The following is an 18133-nucleotide window of genomic DNA, read 5'->3' as shown; positions in this document are numbered from 1 at the left end:
AGCGGTGGATGGCTTCTGTCAACTATTAGACAATCAGCACAAAAGATTTTAACGTGGATTTTGTATTCCAGCAGAGTGGAATCAGAACCACGGAATGCTTTCAGGCACCCACGTCCCTCGAGCCCCAATCATAGCCATCAGCCCCATCATCATCACTTATCAGTATCTTTCAGCAAGTCTCTCTCTCTCTCTCTTCCCCACTTTATCCAGATAGATAGAATTATGGTCATCGGCTATGAAAGTGACGTAGGTTACACAAATAAGGGAATCCGGTTTTTCTTCATGAATAAGAAGATGAGAGTGGTAACTTAAGACAGTCTAGTTTTTAGTAGTTCTATTGGTGCCTTTGAGGTTAGGTAGTTCCACGGTCGTGTTACCTTCTTTCACCTATAGCAGTCCTAAGACGGGTTTTGTGAGGCAAAGACACTTTCCACAGGAGAGAAAGTAGGGAATGTACTCACATCATTATATGGAACTTGTAAAATAATGGTAAAGTCAATATGCGAGACACCTTCGTGTCAAATGAAGACTACTAAGAGGAAACGAGGGAATGCACGCCAATGAAGGAACTGGCCAACCTCAGAATTCAATAAAACTGCAGTTAGAGGGAACTATGGGGCTGTAAAAACTTGGAAGGTCCATTTTTTTTCCAACTAGTACCACTATATACGTTGTGGATATGCATGCATAATGAAGCACAAAAGAGTTTAGGTGTTTAGGTACGGTTTAAGGTTTCAAAGTTACCAACCTGTCGAGCAACTTGAGCTAGTCGCCTACGGTCTCGTGATGACTCCTTTAACAAGCTCAGCTTGGATTGCTCCTGCTTCAGGTCACCAATTTGCTCGTCTCGGATTTTCTTCTCAGTCTCACAAGAGCCATTCACTTCAGATACAACCAAAGCTTCTCTCTTCCGTTTCCTTTGAAATGTGTATTTGAATATTCTTTCCCTAGCAGGTCGGCTGGAAAGACCTTTAGTGATATCAAAAGAATTCGATTCTAAACTATGAGATGGCACATCCTCTTTTCCTACATCCGTTTTACCATCGGTAGGCAAACTCTCCAAACACCCAGCTATCAACTCCAAAGGTATAATTTTCTCGTTCACTCCTCCATCCATCGGCACTGCTGAATCACAAAGTTCCACAATCTTTGAGTTATCCTCAGTGGCTTTTGTACATCCCTGCTGGGTTTGCTGTTCAGCTTCATCTCCCAACGATCTTGGACCTAACTCAGAAGGATTTTCAGCACTCACATTTGCTGGAATACCGTCCCTGGTCTCCGAATGTGCAGGCAACTGACCGGGCTTTTGCAACAGAGAATGCTCTTTCCCTGCCAACGATTTTATCACTTTTCTTCGTCTAGCAGCTCTCTTCCTTTTCTGACGAAAGGATTGAAAGGTGCCGAGGTTGATTTCTGCCAATAGTTTCTTCTCAAGTTCACTCAGAATTTTACCCCCGGAAGCCGGTCCCTCAGATGAGTGTCTACCTTCCATCTGCTCCGTACCATTCTTCTTGTCTGTCGCTTTGTCTGTTTCCTCCGAGAGACACAAATCCCTACCTAAATGATTCCTTTCACATGCACGGATTCTCTGTGTACATCCATTTCTGTAGCGCCCAGAATCTTTGCCTCTTAATATTATAGAAGGCAAATCTCGGTTCCTAATATACGCACCACATGTGCAAGCTATCTTGGTATAGCATTTGTGGCATTCATTTCTCTGGACCGAATATGGAACTGTTGCACCAACAGCTACAGAAGATTTATTAGGAGGAAGGTATTCATAGGATTGGTATGAAGAAATTTTATCATCTGCCGGCATTTCCACCGAACAAGCACTATTGGGCTTAACTACGTGATGTGAACTTTCGCTCTTCGTCCTTTCCAGTTCAGCTTGCACGTCTGCCAACTCGTCTCTGAGATCTCTTACAATATCTTCAGCTTCCTGAAGTTGAGCTTCGAGCTCATCAATCTTATTCTGCTGATGCAAGGCTGCTGCTTCAGCTTCACTATTCTGTGAGGTTCACCAAATATGTCAGCAACAAAAAACGAGAAATGTGCCAAGGGTAATTGAGGTAAAATAAAAAGTACTGTATATATCAAAGAAGAAGAAGTCAAACTAAACCAATGCACCAATGCAAGACAAATAAAGATGAAAGAAATACCAAGCGTGTATCATCATTATTCAAACATACCAAGAAGAGGAGACATTAATGGAAGTACTAAATTTGAGTTATGGCATGTAGCAAAGAATGCCATTCTCTCGAATTTTCACTCCATTTTGAATAATATCTTTTCTTGAATCCCATGAATACAGACTTCTAAAGATTGACAACATAAAGAAAGAAACAGGTCAATTTATTTGAGTTAACATTAATATACATTGGCTAGGTGCAGAGATAAATTATATGATCTTGCCCTATTTCCCGAGATAATCCATCACTATCAACAAATGCTTCGACTTTGAGAGAGGTAGAAAAGACAAAAACATGTGGCTGATCTCAATTCCATTTTAGCACCATTTGAGCAAAATCTTGTCATGAATCCCATGAGTTGCAAAGTTACACTTGATTCACCGACATGTCATCACAACAAAAAAGCCCACTTTCACTAAAAAATCGAATAGTTCAGTGGACACAAAACATGCTTAGCTCCTTACGAAACCTACATTTAAATCCATCCACAGGCAATAATCAATTGATCAACCATGAAACTGCCAAAGAGCCAAGGCTCAAAAACGCGCATAAATACTAAAACCATAAATACAAAGTACAAACCATCAACAGAAAAACCTCAAATACAAAACAGCTGCAACGCAATACCCTATAAGAAGCACATTCAATCAAAAAGTCATCGAAAACAGCCCCAACCCTAGCCAGAGAGAGACCTCCAATTAATCGAAACCATCACAATAACTCGAAAAATTCAAACAACAGATCAGTTCAGCTTCAGATGATTCACCTGAGCATCCATCATATGCTTGAGACGCATCAGCATTCGCACGCCCTCCTCCTTCGTGGCCTTCAGCTCGTGCTGAAACCTTACTGACTTCTTCTCCGAGGCCATAACCCTCGCCGCTGCCTCCTTAGATATCCCCAATATTATATCAGCATATGCCTTCTTCAACGCCGTCAATTTCTGCCAAAACATTCCAAAATCAGATAATAAATACATTAGCAAACCCCCTTCCAAGAAATTCTCACTCCTGCATGTCTAAGCAAAAAAATCATTCACAGCTAGAAAGATCTCAAGAAAGCTATGAGCAAGTACCAAAATTTCCCCCATTTGCAACAAGGGATCAACTAAAAATCACACCTTTCCACCATTAAATCATCAAATGAAGATGAAAGAAACACCACCATTTTGCAAGCAACAAAAAGAAGTCGTACAAGTTTTCAAAAACACATAAACCCAAAAAAACTCCCAAACCCAAAATAAAGAAAAAGGAAAACCCATCAAAAGATGAGAAGAAAGTAAACGAAGCAGAATCCAAAACCCACATAGAATGAATGCAGCAACTCGGAAAAAAAAGGGAAAATTAAATAAAGAATCAGTTAGGTAGTTGGTAGTGCCGTTGCAAGAAATGAAAAAAGGGGCTCCGCCGCGCCGGAATTCCCCAAATCCGCGGCGAAATTTACCTCGTCGGCGTCCATAATCGGATTTCCTTCCTTGAAAAAATCAAAACTTTTTTTCTGCTTGAGGTTTTTCAGACCGGAAAATAGCTTTCTTTCAGTTTGTTTTGGTCTTTTAATTTATGCACTTGCTCAGCAGAGCTGTCTGTTATGAATTGAAACTTCGGTTTGCGAAATTACCATTTTGCCCTTGAGAGGGAGGCGTATTTACGGAAGGCACCATGCCAGGTTAGGATGCGGCCACGCCTGGTGGCCCCGCCGGTGGGTCCCGCGAGCTGATGTGGCGGTTCTGTGGAGCCGACACGTGTCCCACTGCATGGAGGTGGCTTTTGGAGGGAAAAGGATTTGGTCGCGAATCGCGATATTGCATTTAATGTTGTGTACTTGTGTTGCTTGTTTGTGCATTTTTTTTTTTTAGATTTTGTTTTCATGTTGTATCTCATGAAGTATACTCTCTCCGTCCACTAATTCATGACCTAATGAGCAAAATACGGGCTTTAAGAAAAATTGTATTTTATTAGTTGAGTGGAGAAAGAGACCTATAATTAATGTATTGTTTATTAGTTGAGTGGATAAAAAGTGTATTGTTTTGGGACCCACCAATTAAATATAAATAAAAACTTACTAAAAATGGATAGGCCTTGAGTTGATGGACGTCTCAAAAAGGAAAGAATGCCTTCAATTAGTGGACGGAGGGAGTATTAGATTTTTCAAATATATATCGAGGTGTATGTGCGTGGTGTCCCTTAATACTATCGATGTTTGATAGGTGACAATTAATATATTTTATTAAAAAAATTCCAATTTCTCTTTTTTGCGCACTTGATTTCTCTGTTGATGGCCACCACATTGTACATAAACCGCTCTATGTCGTCAGAGAGTTTTAGCTTCGGGAGATATCTGTTCTCATTCCGAACGGTCTACATCCTCTCGCATTCTTCTCTTCGTACCACAGTTTAATGTACTGCTTCTGCTACTCGCATTGCTTTGCCGATGTCGCAGTATGCCAAACACTATATATGGCTCTAGCCCTATCATCTACGCTAGCGGCGGTGGAAGCATGGTGTTTGTTGGGGCGGGATGGATTTTTGTGGTGGTGGAAGAATGTCGACCTCGTGCAAAGACGAAGCAAGCTTTAATGTGTGGATGGTGAAGGTAATGGAGATAGACATAATCAATCATACTGTTAATTTTGATATATTTTGCCTTGCGAACTTGGGCCTCTAACGGGGCCCTCATCTGCTTTTATTTTTCAATTTTACCAAACTTCAAATTTGAATAATGAATTTCAATACAAATGAGAGATCGTTGATTATCGTTATATAAGTTCATTTTGATCGCAGTGGTCATATATGGTGTATAAAACTTTCATCGTTAAAATTTCAAAATGACATGCATTGATAACTGAAAATATTTTTAAGTTGCCGCCAGATCGGTCATAATATTGATGTTAGCAAAAAAAATGCTGGAAATATCACATTGTGCCAATCATTGACGTAGCCAAGGGGGGGAAGGGGTGGGGGCACTGGGCCCCACTGGAAATTAAAAAAAAAAACTAGGGATATTTTAGTAATTTCACATTTAATATTAAATAAATACATAAATATTCTTATTTTAGTAATAATCTCAATTTTTCTCTACGTATAGGAGATGAGCTATTGAATGATTGTAAAACTAGTGTTTTAAGGGTGCGTTTACTTTGGTTGTAAAAAATTTCATTGGAAAATGATGAATAAGAAAAGGTGAGAAAATATATTTTTCTCTTTTTTTTATCATATGTTTTGCTATAAATGAAAAGATGAGAAAATGTTGAAAAATATTTTCACACCCCTATCTTAGGATAATATTATCCAACATTGAAGAGAAAATGAGTGAAAAAGGGATGCCCGATAAAATATTCCACTCTGGCCAGTGAAAATATTTCATCATAGTACGTAAACATGTGAAAATAGTGGAAAATGGGTGAAACTATATTTTTCTCTGTTTTTCCATCAAAATAAGTGTATTTGGTAATAAAATAAATAAGTGATGAGATATTTATTTGCTTATGTTCATTTCATATTAGAAAATTGAAATAAATTTAGCTGGGAAGGTCAAAAAATGAATATTGATCAAATAAGTTGGGACGAATAGAGTATTTGCCCCCCAAACTGAAAAGTAGGGATGTAAAAAAAGTCCGAAACCGACGAGTCGACCCGAATAGACAGATAAAAAAGGTGGGTTAGGGGCTGAAAATTTTTAGCCCGAAAAAAATTTAACCTGAATGACCCGAACCGAAAATAGCCCGAGCCCGATAGGGTTGGCCCGAAAACTGAGTGGGTTGGCCCGATTAACCGAACATTTTCTTAATAATTGATTTCTAAACTTTAATACTTTACTTTTTAATTTGATAATAACATTTTGATGCTTGTATAATATGTTTTGATTTTTTCTAACGATTAATAATAAATATTTATGATATAAAAGTCAAAGAAAGATAGTAATTTATGTTATATCTATATACATTTTTTATCGGAATCAAAGTTAAAATTAGATATTATGTAAATTTACATTAAAATAGCACTAATTTTTGTATCTAAAATAAGGCGAAATATTTTGATTTAAAAAGCACGACATATTTTTATTACAATAATATGATTATCCATATAAAAAAATTATACATATAAAAAATCATAAATTTGTGGGCCCGAACGGGCTAGCCCGAAACCGAGTGGGTTAGGGTTAGGGTCGAAAAATTTTAGCCCGAAAAATAAAAAAACCGACTAGCCCGAACCGAAAATAACCCGAAACCGAGTTGGTTGGCCCGATTGACATCCCTACTGAAAAGTCTGGCTATGTCGCTGGTGCCAATGCATGAAATTGTAGGATGTTACCGAGCTATTGGAATTTTATGAGCATTAGTAATTGATGAATCTCTAGAGTGTTTGTAATTTTTGTACTATTATTGCATATAACGATAAATATGCAATCGCTATTTGTGATTTGTGAGAGTAAACATATGTATTTCTATATATCAAATCTATGAAATTTCATGTGTACCGCTTGGATGTTGCATCTTACAATTGGTGTTTCAAAAATATATTATGGCTAAAAAAATTATAATGAAATTCGATTTGGTACATTTTACATAATATTGGAAAATGTTGCTATAATTCATTGAAACACATCACGATATTTAACACAACTTAGTCGCATTAGATTGCTTGCATTAGGATTTTCAACGATGAGTCCTTTCAAATGTTTGGTAAGTTTCCTCCCAAAAAAAATTAAATATGACTTTGCTTATATTTTGCACGGTGCGTAATTTTGAAATTTCAAATTTATTTATTTTCGATATTCACCGATTTATATAAAATATTTAGGAAAAGCCAATATTTATCTATCCGTTCTATATGTATTTTTCAAAACATATTAAACATCCTACTTTTATTATTAAATTAGAGCCATCGTATAGGGTGAAAAATAAGTATTGGAAAAATATTATTTGTATTTTCTCGTAAACATGTGAGGCTAACCATGTTAAAATAACTCATCCACTATTCATCATTATTTGCACCTAATAATTGAAAGATATAAAATATATAAAAAAATTATAATAATTTTTTGCTTCATGAGGAAAAATAAATAATTGGTACATTAATAATCCCTATTCATGTTGGTTAGAACTCGTCCAAATAAACAGCGGACTTAACTAACAATCATTAACTAAAATTAATAATAATTAAACAAGTTAACAATAAGGTAGTAAAGTCCTCTCAAAAAACAATAAGGTAGTAAAGTCAATAGGTCATTTTTAACAATGCTAAAAAACAAGAAATAATAATCAGTCCTATTAAAAAAATGGTAAAGCCTAATTAATACTTTACTGAAAAACATTAAAAAATCACTAGAATTCCCTATAAAACATTGTCAGTTCATTATTAAAAATGGTGAACTAAAAAAATAATATCCATCATAAATCTTCATAATTTAAGTAAAAGTTATTTTTTTTTTGGTTGAAATGATTCATATTTTAAGTACATATTTTATATAAAATAAAAGTTATTTCATATCTTAAATCGTGAAAATATACTACTGATTCATCGATTTAAATTTGAATAATTTCACTAAAAAAAATTGCGTGATTCGTCCGTACGCATATCATAATACATCTCCATTACCAAATGTTTCCTAAAGCATAGTCACAAACGCCAAATAATTTCAGCATGCATCACCAAATAAATATAAATAATATACTGCTTCCGTCCCGTGAATCTTGAGTCAATTCTTTTCAACACGAAAATTAAGAAAATAGTATTTAGTGTTGTAGGTGAAAAAGTGAAAAATTGAATAAATGAAATTTTTTTTGCCATATAAAATTCGTGGGACGACCGAAAAAGCAAAGTCACTCAAAATTCGTGGGATGGAGGGAATAGTAAATAATACACAATGTGAATGTTTGTTGTGCTACATATATTAATACTTTTTCCATCTTCGAAAATTATAGTCTTTCTTTAATTATTCGTTATCTTTTAAATCACATTCACACTATAAGTCAATTATCTAACATATTAAATCTATTTCAAACGTTCCACTCTTAAGATATTTTTTTCTTTGACAAAAAATTTACTTTTTATTCACCTTTTTACTTTTCATCGGCACGTAAAATACTACTCCCTCCGTCCGCCAAAAGTATTCCACAATTACTATATTTGACGTCCGCAAAAAGTATTCCACTTTCCTTTTTAAGCCATGGTCCCACCCTCCACCTTTATATTTTATCCTTACAATTTACAAACACTCTTTATTTACAAAAAACCCACCCCAAATTCAATCTCAACCACACATCTCATAAAGTGGTGGGGCCCTTTCTCCACTACATCAACATCATCACACATTTTATTAAACTCCGTGCCCGGCCAAAGTGGAATACTTTTGACGGACGGAGGGAGTATTTTTTTAATTCTCGTGCCAAAGAAAAATCTTAAGATAGTCATAACAAAAAGAGTATTTTTTATAATCTATTTATTAAAATTTGTGTCATCCAAATCACATTATATTTTTTTGTGGACGGAGGGATAATTTTAGACTATCAAATATACCCTTTGAATAAAGAGAAAAAGAAAAATAGTAGTATAAAAAATAAGAAAGGAGGAAAATAACAAGAGATGCCAGTTGTTATCCAAGCTTCCTCGTAGTTAACTGAGCTGCCCAAACACGACCTTACGGCTTAAAACTCCCCTCTCTTGTCTCTTTCACCGCCACTCCTCCCACGCGCCGCCGCAGGGATCAAGGCGCCTCTCCTCTCTTTTCACCACCTCTCAACTGCTAATCATCCAGGTTTGTCATCTCATTATCAAGACTCTGTTATTGAGATCAGCGGATTCTACTACAATGCCTCGAAATAGTTTTTTTAATTGGTTGTCTCATTTCGCTGGAATTTAGTTTTCCCTCTAATTGTTAATTGTATTGCTTAAATTTTTGGTTGCTTGTAGGTCTTTGGCTATGTTGAGGACTTGGTTTTAAGTTTAATTATACGAGAACCGAAGTATAAGTATACAAATGCGGTATAATTGAGCTTCGAACTTGTTATTGGGGTTTGTTAACAGTTTGATGTTTGCAAAAGTTTTGATCTTGGTAGATCCTCTTTTGCTTGGATGTAGAGTAATGCAGGAATTTTGTCCCAGTGCAAACGAAGCCGTGGCTACTGATGCCAAAATGCTAGATTTCTAGCCTGCTTGCCTTAGTCTGGTGTTTGTGGTGGGGGGATTTGATGTAGTAAGTTATTTCATCTGACAATTTAGTAGGAATTTAGAACCCATTGATTTTCTAATCATGATTGGTAGTGAAATGTTCACTTACCGATGACTGAGTACGCTGAGTACAGCTCTAGAAGATTAAAAAATCTATCTTTAATGTTGTAAGAGGATGTTTTCAGTAATTATTGGGCAATCAATTTCCAAAATGTTTATTTGAGGTACTATCAATAGTTTCGGGAATAAGATGCCCACATCAATTGTTCAGTGGCAACTCAGTTGCATACAGGAAATGTATATCTGTGTACTGTGTGGTTAGTAACAAGTTTAGAAAACTCGTGCATCAAGTCTCCTGTTAGTGCTCTGTAATTCTCACAATTCAAGTATTCTCAAGTCTTCATTTGGTTTAATATTAGTGATGAAGTCTTTGTATCAGGGTGCAGAAGATCTCTGGTGAAGGGGCTGGTTTTTAGAGACAGACATATAGTCGGGGAAAAGGTTTTCAACGCCCTTTTCCCAGACATGAAGCTTCTTTGTTATGGAGATGCTACAAACTTGTTTTGCGGAAAGAACCTAAGTACCTAACCCAATAAAGAATTGTGTTTGGATTTGAGGAACTGGAGGGATATAAAGAATTGTGTTTGGATTTGAGGAACTGGAGGGATGCTAACTTCTACTGGGGAAGTATATCATAAATGTCAGTTTTACTTCAGCATTTCAAATGGATGATCAATGGTTTCAATAAATCATCATCAATGGGTCCTAGGAGGTTGAATGGTCCTGATGCAAAGCCCTTACATCAGCCAAAGTTCCTTCAGCCTCATAAGTCTCCATTGAATCCTGTCAATATCAAACACAATAGCGAAACACTTAAATTGCCCCATTTAGGGGCTATACATGAGATTTCCATTTACATCCATCGATTTCACAACCTTGACTTGTTTCAGCAAGGGTGAGTTCAATTTAGCATAAATTTATATATCATTCTTGTACTTTTTTAACATGCTTAACTGTGTTTAAGCATTTCTATTTGCTTTTAATTTGTTTAACTTTATGGCTTTTCAGATGGTATCAACTTAAGATTACGATCAGGTGGGAAAATGATGATTCTGGCTCCTTTGGAACGCCAGCAAGAGTCGTCCAATATGAAGGTAATTGTCCTAACATTTACTTAACTGGTAGATCTCCTGGCATCTAAGGTGATCCGTGGCTCTGTGATATTTTTTGTTGCAAATTTTCTGATAGTTCTTCTGTAATATGGGCTTAGGTGAAGAATAACTTCCAGATTCTAATGTTCTCCCCTCTTATGAACTTGAGAGAAGAATTAGACACAGAAGATTAATCCCCCCAAGAATCTAGTGTGTACTACTAACACGTTTGTTTGTATTATTTGTATCAAAACTATCCAAGACAAGGCAAGACTTTTTCTGTCTACCTTGTCCAGGTTAATTCGTCTTCATGAAATGGCTATTAGACTTGTTATTCTGTGGAGTTGACTCAGGAATTGCTGAGAAGCATTGCTCCTGTACTTGCTTTCTTTTGAAGGGTCAAAATATCCTTTGGGTTTCATTATGAAAGTCAGTAGTCTTCTAGGGCCCTATACCTTAAAGTGAACAATTTAAAAGTACTTCACTGATATCTGTCCTTGTTTTCTAATTTAAATTACTACATAGCAAATTTGATATATAAAATTTGCATCTTTTCTTGAAATTGATATCTATATAAAGTCCAGAATTTTTTTGTGCAACTTTTGGAATAAAAAGAAAGGTCAATCTAGTTTTTTGTCTTGGTGATACTTTAGTGAGCTGTTTGTACTCTACAAACTTAATCAGTAGCTTCTGCAGATAGGCCATATGTTATGGTGGACTTTTGTAAATTCCCCCATCTCTTATAATGATCTGGAAAAGGCTTGCTGTCTTGCTTACTTAGTGGATTGACTTCTTTGCTTTTCTGAGAGTTGGAAGTATTGACATAGTTTCTGTATCTGAGCAGCACCTGATTTGGGTTCTGATGATATATATGGTGTCTGGAGAATTGATGACACTGACCATAGCTTTTCAACACAACCTTTTCGAATCAGATATGCGAGACAGGATATACTTTTGGCAATGGTGGTCTCTTTCAACTTATCTCTCAGTAAACTTGAGGTAATGTTCTACTATTTTTTGGGATATGCGCACGGCACATATGTAATTCATGTGTACAAATTTATCTAGGCATATAAATACTATAAATTTCCCAAGGTCAAGAACAAACTCAGAAAGATGAAGTGGATGGCCTAACTCATTGTGTAAAAGCTGAAAATAGAATCAAAATTAATTCTAATGAAGTGACAGTAGCTGACTTAGAGTCTAAAAAAGTTTATGATAAAGTGACTGTAGCTGATATATATATTGTTTAACTGATGCAACTACGCATTTAGGTAGAGTTTAAAGCTAACTGTTACGCCATCACTGTTTTAGAGCAGGAACACCCTATTTTCTTTTGTGTGGTTTTACTTTCCAGTCACACACACATGCATGCCCACAGTCACACACTTATATTATTCATATTGTAGTTTATGTTGCATCTGAATTGTTGTTTCAATTTCCAGGATCCTTCAACCTCTGCTGTCATTGTGAAGTTTGAGCTCTTGTATGCGCCTGTTTTGGAGAACAGGTTAACGGATCTAAACCATTTTTTAATTTATTTTCATGAAATGACATAGAAACAACTCTGGTTTCCTTTCCATTATATGTTTTAGTGAGTGGAGTTAATCAACCTATATGTTAAGCTCTATTTCAACTTGACCTGAGTCATTTGAATGTACTGCTCTAGGTTTAACGTTGATGCTTGTTTGGATACATCCCCTGCTGCAGTCCATGAATTTCGACTCCCCCCTAAAGCTCTTTTAGGATTGCATGCTTACTGTCCGGTTCATTTTGATGCATTTCATGCGGTATTAGTTGATACAAGTGTACATGCCAGTCTGCTGAAAAGTGAGGTTCACGCTTCCTCGCTGAAGGTACCCAGGTTTGTTTTCTTTCTTCAAACCTTATTAGTTGCTCAGAACTGTTTTGGTTTTTTGCCATATACTTTTTAATGTTGGTAGTTTGTTGTTGATAATCATGTCTGATGCACCTAGGTGGGCTTGGACCATAATTCTAGGCATTGTCCTCATATTTATATCATCTAGCATTGCATGTTCCATTATATGCTACACTGTTTGGATAGCAGTAGGAGTTGACAAACTTCTTATGTACCGATGAGTAAGTTTCAGGACAAGAGAGATAAATAATTGGACATCCTCACTTTGGTGATGTAGAATAAGTAATGTACAAAGAATAAGGGAAAATAAATATAATGTTGAACATAGTAGAAAGACAATGCTTTAATTCTTATTTTTGTTGCCAAATTCTTTTGAATATTCTGTTGAAGTAACAATAGCTTCTGTTTTTCCCAGTGATCCTATAGCTGACAAACATGACCTTGCTGTGGAGCACAATAAATCAAAGCAAGTAGGTTTTCTTGTGGGATTTTGTATAAATGCAACTTTATCATATAAAGCTATTATATCTCTTTCTGTTGCTTGCTTACTATCTGACGCTGTCGCTTTGTTGCGTTCTCTAGAATCTGGTTATTCAGTGACCCAATCTAAACAACCAAACCTCCAATTGTTGTATGCATAATTCTCATATTGAAAATGGAAATCATAATATTCTATGAGTATCATGATATTGTATTCTAATTAGTAATCCATGATTCCATATGAGCTTCCATTGACTAATCTCATGTGTTGTTGCATACATGCTTTTTGATGTTCGCCTCATGTAGCAAATTGGATGCTTCTGGTGTAACTTTCAAAAACCATTCTCTTCCATTTTTCATTATGTAAATCTCTTGCTGTGTTATTCTTTTGAATAGGTTTTGCTTCTGAAAGCATTATCAAGTGCTCACGACATACTTCTAGAAGAGCTACAAAAGCTCAGCATGGCTATTGATGTACCCATTGAAATGGAAGATATTTCATCTAGCATATTATTCGGTTTCGCTCAAAGATCTGATCAGGTCTTGGCAGATGCTGAAGTGCCAGTGGACGTTTCAAGCAAACCCCTAAAAGTTTCACAGGTTCTCCAGTTATTTCAGGCTATGGACTTCTTGTCACTTTTACTGACCTTTGGCCCCATCGATTCTATTTTTGTATCTTGTTGACTTTTGCAACCTAATCTTTTGCTATATTCCTGTTCGCAGAAACAAAATGGCAAAGTTGATTTTCAGCACGATGATTTTCTCTATTCGTTCTCTGAAGAAAAGCTGCTCAAGTCATTCGATTTGATCGGCAATCAAGTGAATTACTTGTGGAGCACGTTTTTCAACTTCCATAGGTTTGTCTTTCCAGTTAAACTTGCTCTGGTCAATTACTAAGTATATAGTATATTATCATAATAATGCATCTTTTGATTATGCATTTTATTTATATACAGTGATGCATTTCTGCGACAATACATTTGATATATTACAATTATGCCCTTTTAATCACAACCATAGATTATGTAAAGATCAATGATCCAAATTGGGTTCTACATACTATGGGAGCGAAGTTTTCTATGTGATCCTCCTCCTATATATATGTGTGTGTCTGTGTGTGTATAATCACATCATGTATAGTGTATATATAATTACATAAACGAATAGTATACCATATGTTTCAATATGTTAAGATGTAATTTACGGAAGGGAATAAGGATATGATAGAGACAGGTTTAGGTTGCCAGATTGTAGCTTCCATATTTCTAGTTTGAAGAATCTTTTTCCTTACCTAAAGCTTAGGAATATTTCCGAGTGCTAAAATTTGATGCCAAACCATCTGTATCCCGGGGAGGATTCCCTTCCTTGCCCAAGAATTGGGGCTTTAGTGAAGCGATTTGAACGTTTGAGACTGGATGTATTTTAAAATTAGACGTAAGGCATTAGGAAACCCTGCTTCTTTTACAGTTATTATCATGCAAAATGTTCCCATTAGGACCAATATCATAGAGATTTAGTTTTGCTGAGATGGTACAGCTTATTCTTCTGCCAGGGCTAAAGCCGATAAAATTGCATCATAGTCCATAACTTATCTCTTAACACCAACAATTGGTAGGTTTTAGAAGGTGAACAAAGAAGCCACACCTTTTAGGAATGTAGACCAAGATATATTATTTCAGAAATTGTGTGGTTGTGGAACATGCTTGTATTTCTCAATAACCTAATTTGTCCAATTGTAATCATAAATCATTTTTGTGGGTATTTCAGGGCTAATGCGAAGAAAATTCTTGAATCTCTTTGCAACCAGTGGGCTGTTGATCGTAAAGCTGAATGGTCAATCTGGATGGTTTACACTAAAGCTGAGATGCCTCATCAGTATATAAGCAGTGTAGCAGATGATTCCGCCATCCGTGGATTACGTGGTCGAGGACGGAAGTTAACTGGCGATGTAATTCTATCATCATAACTACTTCATTCCTTTACATTTTCATCATTTTCTTTATTAGCTACACCAGTCAGTTTGTGTTAAGTTTATTTTAAAATTTCACTTTTTTGGGCCCCTCTCTGTAGCCTGCTCAGACTGCTGCTATGAGGGCAGAGCTTCATAGGCGAAGTATTGCACAAATGAGGGTTAGCTTTCTTTACGATTGTGGTATCATCTCACTCATTGGTTGGATATTTGAGCAATAGAATGATTTTTGAGAATGTATCGCCAACTGCAGATCAATAATCGTTCTATTCAAGACTTGCATATATTTGGAGACCCATCACACATTCCCATCGTGATTGTAGAACGAGTTGTCAATGCACCTGCTCGTTCAACCAGTGGAAATTTTTATTTCAGTCAACAAGACCAGAAATACACAAATGGCTTTGTTGCTGGAGTTGACGCTATCCCCTCAAACAAGCTATCTGGCACCACTCGTCAAACTGGTCGTGTCCTGAAGATTGTAGTTTTTGTCCATGGATTCCAGGCATGTTCTTTGGTGCTCGTAATATATCTAATTGACGGCTTCACTGTATTCTATTTATATATGCGCAACGCTACAAAATGCGACATTGTGTTCATTTGATTTGTTGACATGGCTTCTCTAAAAGGATATATATCGCAACAGGGCCATCATTTGGACTTGCGGCTTGTTCGCAACCAATGGCTTCTGATAGACCCAAAGGCAGAATTTCTTATGTCGGAAGTCAATGAAGATAAAACATCCGGAGACTTTAGAGAAATGGGTCAGCGGCTAGCACAAGAAGTTGTATCTTTCGTGAAAAAGAAAATGGACAAGGCGTCTAGATCTGGGATCTTGAGAACAATCAAGCTTAGCTTCGTTGGACATTCGATCGGGAATATCATTTTAAGAACTGCACTTACAGGTTTAGACTCTAAAGCTCAAACGAACCTTCCCTCACTTGACTCACCCGTTGCTAATTTTCACATCCTCTCTGCAGAGACAATTATGGAACCATATCTGAGATTCCTGCACACGTATGTCTCAGTATCCGGCCCACATCTTGGTTATCTTTACAGTTCAAACTCGTTATTTAACGGGGGTTTGTGGCTCTTGAAGAAGCTCAAAGGCACACAGTGTATTCATCAGCTGACTTTCACAGATGATCCTGATCTGCAAAATACTTTCTTATACAAACTGTGCAAGGTAAAAAATTTAAAAAGTTTCTTCTCATTTTATGAAAGATGAAGTGGTATATATAGTTTAACGATAGTAGCACGAAACTTTTTTCGAGTTACTAATATAATCTTTTCTTGAATTGTAAAATTTTCAGGAAAAGACGTTGGAGCATTTCAAAAACATTATTCTGTTATCTTCACCTCAGGTAGTTTGCCTTCTTCATTGGTTAATTTTTTCCCCTGTTCTATTTTTCCTTTCAACTTATAGCTAACATCTATTAGGGTTAATTGGTTTAACGTATACGAACTTTGCCCCGATTTTCGTTTGCTCATGACTTCCGAATCTTGTTCTCAAATACACAGACTTTCACACTGTTTGGAAATCGAAGCGTAGTTAGAAAATAATTGCATGATTTGAAAAATAGTAAAACGACATCGTTGGTTGCATAAAACAAAACTAAGCCATTGTACCTGCAAGTCAGCTTCAATTTGGTCGGAAAGTGAGATTAGGAGAAACTTCATTCATAATCTGTTTCTCAGGATGGCTATGTTCCATATCATTCCGCGAGAATCGAGATGTGCCCTGCATCGTCCGGAGACTACTCGAAGAAGGGCAAACTCTTCCTTGAGATGCTAAACGAATACCTGGACCAGATACGAGCGCCTTCCTCCGAGCACCGTGTGCTGCTGCGCTGCGATGTCAACTTCGACATCTCCTTGCAGGGAAGAAACTTGAACACCCTGATCGGACGTGCCGCTCACATCGAGTTCCTCGAGACGGACATCTTCGCCAAATTCATAATGTGGTCCTTCCCAGAACTGTTCCGTTGATTCGCTGCCGGGTTAGGGTTCCAAACGAAATCCCTCCTCCTGAATACAGTGTCTCAGGCATCCGAGCTGTATTCAGCGCCATCCGACCTCCGATTTTTTTTACGCGAGGGGCCAAGTGTCACCGGATCTTGGGGATGGCGCGGTGTGGAAGCCCTACGACGCGACGCGCTCGTCGTCGGCAGGTACAAGCTGCAGTGTAAATTAGTTTTTTCTGTAATCCAATTCAACTAGAGACCCACCCTTGATCAGATATGTATCTTTATCTAGCATGGTTAATTAAAACAGTTTGTTTAGAGGTAATTTAAAGCCTAAAAATTGTACCATAGACTTAGATAATAGTACTTAATTGATGATATAGTTAATGTAAAGCTCCTTTGATCTGTATTATAACTACATTATTAGTTGGTTGATAATGTGCAGTAATAGAGTCCCAAACCATTTTCTTTGCAATCTAGTTGCCATGTTTTTATTGCTGTATATTCGAAATGGTTACTTTTATAGTACTATAATTAGTGCTTCTCTAATTTAGTACTCCCTCCGTCCCAACTTTTAGTATCGAGTTGAGAGTGACACGAGTTTTAACAAAATGATTGGGTGTGTTATGAGTGGAATAAGGGTCTCACCTTTTATGTGAGTGTTAAAATAATTAAAGTGGAGTAAGGGTCTCACCTATTTTTACTAAAAATAGGACTGGATACCAAAATGTGGAACAATAAAAAAAGGTAAGTTAGATACTAAAAGCTGGGACATGGAGAGTATTATTTAATATTCTCTTCGTCCCAGTACAAATGTCTCAATTTCAATAATGGGATGTTCCATTACAAATGCCACATTCATTTGTTGACAAATAATTAAGAGACTAATTAACTAACGAGCCTATCACCCACTCTTTCTCTCTATATATACTTATTTTTACAAATTTCAATTTTTTTTTCTATCAATTTGCTTTATCTACTAATTACACATTTTTTAATCTCTATGCTCAAAAGTAATGAGATATTTGTAATAGAATTAAGGGAGTAATAGTTTCGTAAGTTAATATTCTTTGATATATTACATTGGCACTTCTTTTATGTTATTGGCTTTTATATATTATGTTAAGATTTGTTTATGACAATTATAGATCATATAAAGATTTTTATGTTACTGGCTTTTATTACGTTAATAAGTATTTTTTTTATGACAATTATAGATCTTATAAAGATTAATGGTCTATAAATAGTTCACACAAGATGATTTTTTTAATTTATAAATCAACAATATTAAATAAAGAAATTTAAAGATTACGTCACTTGAACTTGAAC

The 18133-nt window shown here is 36.2% G+C and overlaps 2 protein-coding genes and 1 long non-coding RNA gene across 6 annotated transcripts in view; 1 reads left to right on the top strand and 2 right to left on the bottom strand.

The window, feature by feature from the left end:
* LOC130999233 (uncharacterized) overlaps positions 1-3785 on the bottom strand; it is an 11762-nt gene extending 7977 nt beyond the window's left edge. Inside the window, exons 1-3 of the mRNA XM_057924744.1 lie at positions 3636-3785; positions 2959-3135; positions 749-2011 (exon numbers count right to left, since the gene is read on the bottom strand). Of these exons, the coding sequence (XP_057780727.1) occupies positions 749-2011; positions 2959-3135; positions 3636-3650 (1455 nt within the window). The 5' untranslated portion in view covers positions 3651-3785. The remainder of the gene's footprint in view (positions 1-748; positions 2012-2958; positions 3136-3635) is intronic.
* Positions 2151-2949, bottom strand: LOC130999234 (uncharacterized). The gene is made up of 2 exons (XR_009093448.1): positions 2775-2949; positions 2151-2661 (listed from the first exon to the last, which is right to left on the bottom strand). It is a non-coding gene; the product is annotated as an uncharacterized LOC130999234 (long non-coding RNA).
* A 4986-nt stretch (positions 3786-8771) lies between the features above and the next one.
* On the top strand, positions 8772-17279 carry LOC130999232 (uncharacterized). Of its 4 annotated transcripts, XM_057924742.1 has the most exons (18): positions 8772-8948; positions 9104-9175; positions 9272-9386; positions 9801-10316; positions 10430-10515; positions 11357-11511; positions 11958-12022; positions 12182-12376; positions 12807-12861; positions 13268-13471; positions 13595-13728; positions 14639-14819; positions 14942-15001; positions 15094-15345; positions 15487-15745; positions 15821-16026; positions 16154-16204; positions 16539-17279. In XM_057924742.1, the coding sequence occupies exons 4-18, from the start codon at positions 10060-10062 to the stop codon at positions 16827-16829; spliced, it is 2451 nt and encodes an 816-aa protein (XP_057780725.1). In that variant the 5' UTR covers positions 8772-8948; positions 9104-9175; positions 9272-9386; positions 9801-10059; the 3' UTR covers positions 16830-17279. The 4 variants fall into 4 exon arrangements, with proteins under 4 accessions (XP_057780725.1, XP_057780723.1, XP_057780724.1 ...); XM_057924740.1 differs by lacking the exons at positions 9104-9175; positions 9272-9386 and having other exon boundaries at positions 9808-10316; XM_057924741.1 differs by lacking the exons at positions 9104-9175; positions 9272-9386 and having other exon boundaries at positions 9789-10316.
* The last annotated feature ends 854 nt before the right edge of the window (positions 17280-18133 follow it).

Source organism: Salvia miltiorrhiza, chromosome 8 (genome assembly GCF_028751815.1).
Source record: "Salvia miltiorrhiza cultivar Shanhuang (shh) chromosome 8, IMPLAD_Smil_shh, whole genome shotgun sequence".
Taxonomy (NCBI): domain Eukaryota; kingdom Viridiplantae; phylum Streptophyta; class Magnoliopsida; order Lamiales; family Lamiaceae; genus Salvia; species Salvia miltiorrhiza.
This window is presented reverse-complemented; position numbering and strand designations above follow the sequence as displayed.

What these genes read in the sequence shown, in the direction of transcription:
- LOC130999232 (XM_057924740.1), top strand. Translation starts at nt 10,060, where the DNA reads ATGTCAGTTTTACTTCAGCATTTCAAATGGATGATCAATGGTTTCAAT. An exon ending in TATCTCTCAGTAAACTTGAG is followed by an intron (nt 11,512 to 11,957) that starts GTAATGTTCTAC and finishes TTCAATTTCCAG; the next exon opens with GATCCTTCAACCTCTGCTGT. An exon ending in TCTTATACAAACTGTGCAAG is followed by an intron (nt 16,027 to 16,153) that starts GTAAAAAATTTA and finishes TAAAATTTTCAG; the next exon opens with GAAAAGACGTTGGAGCATTT.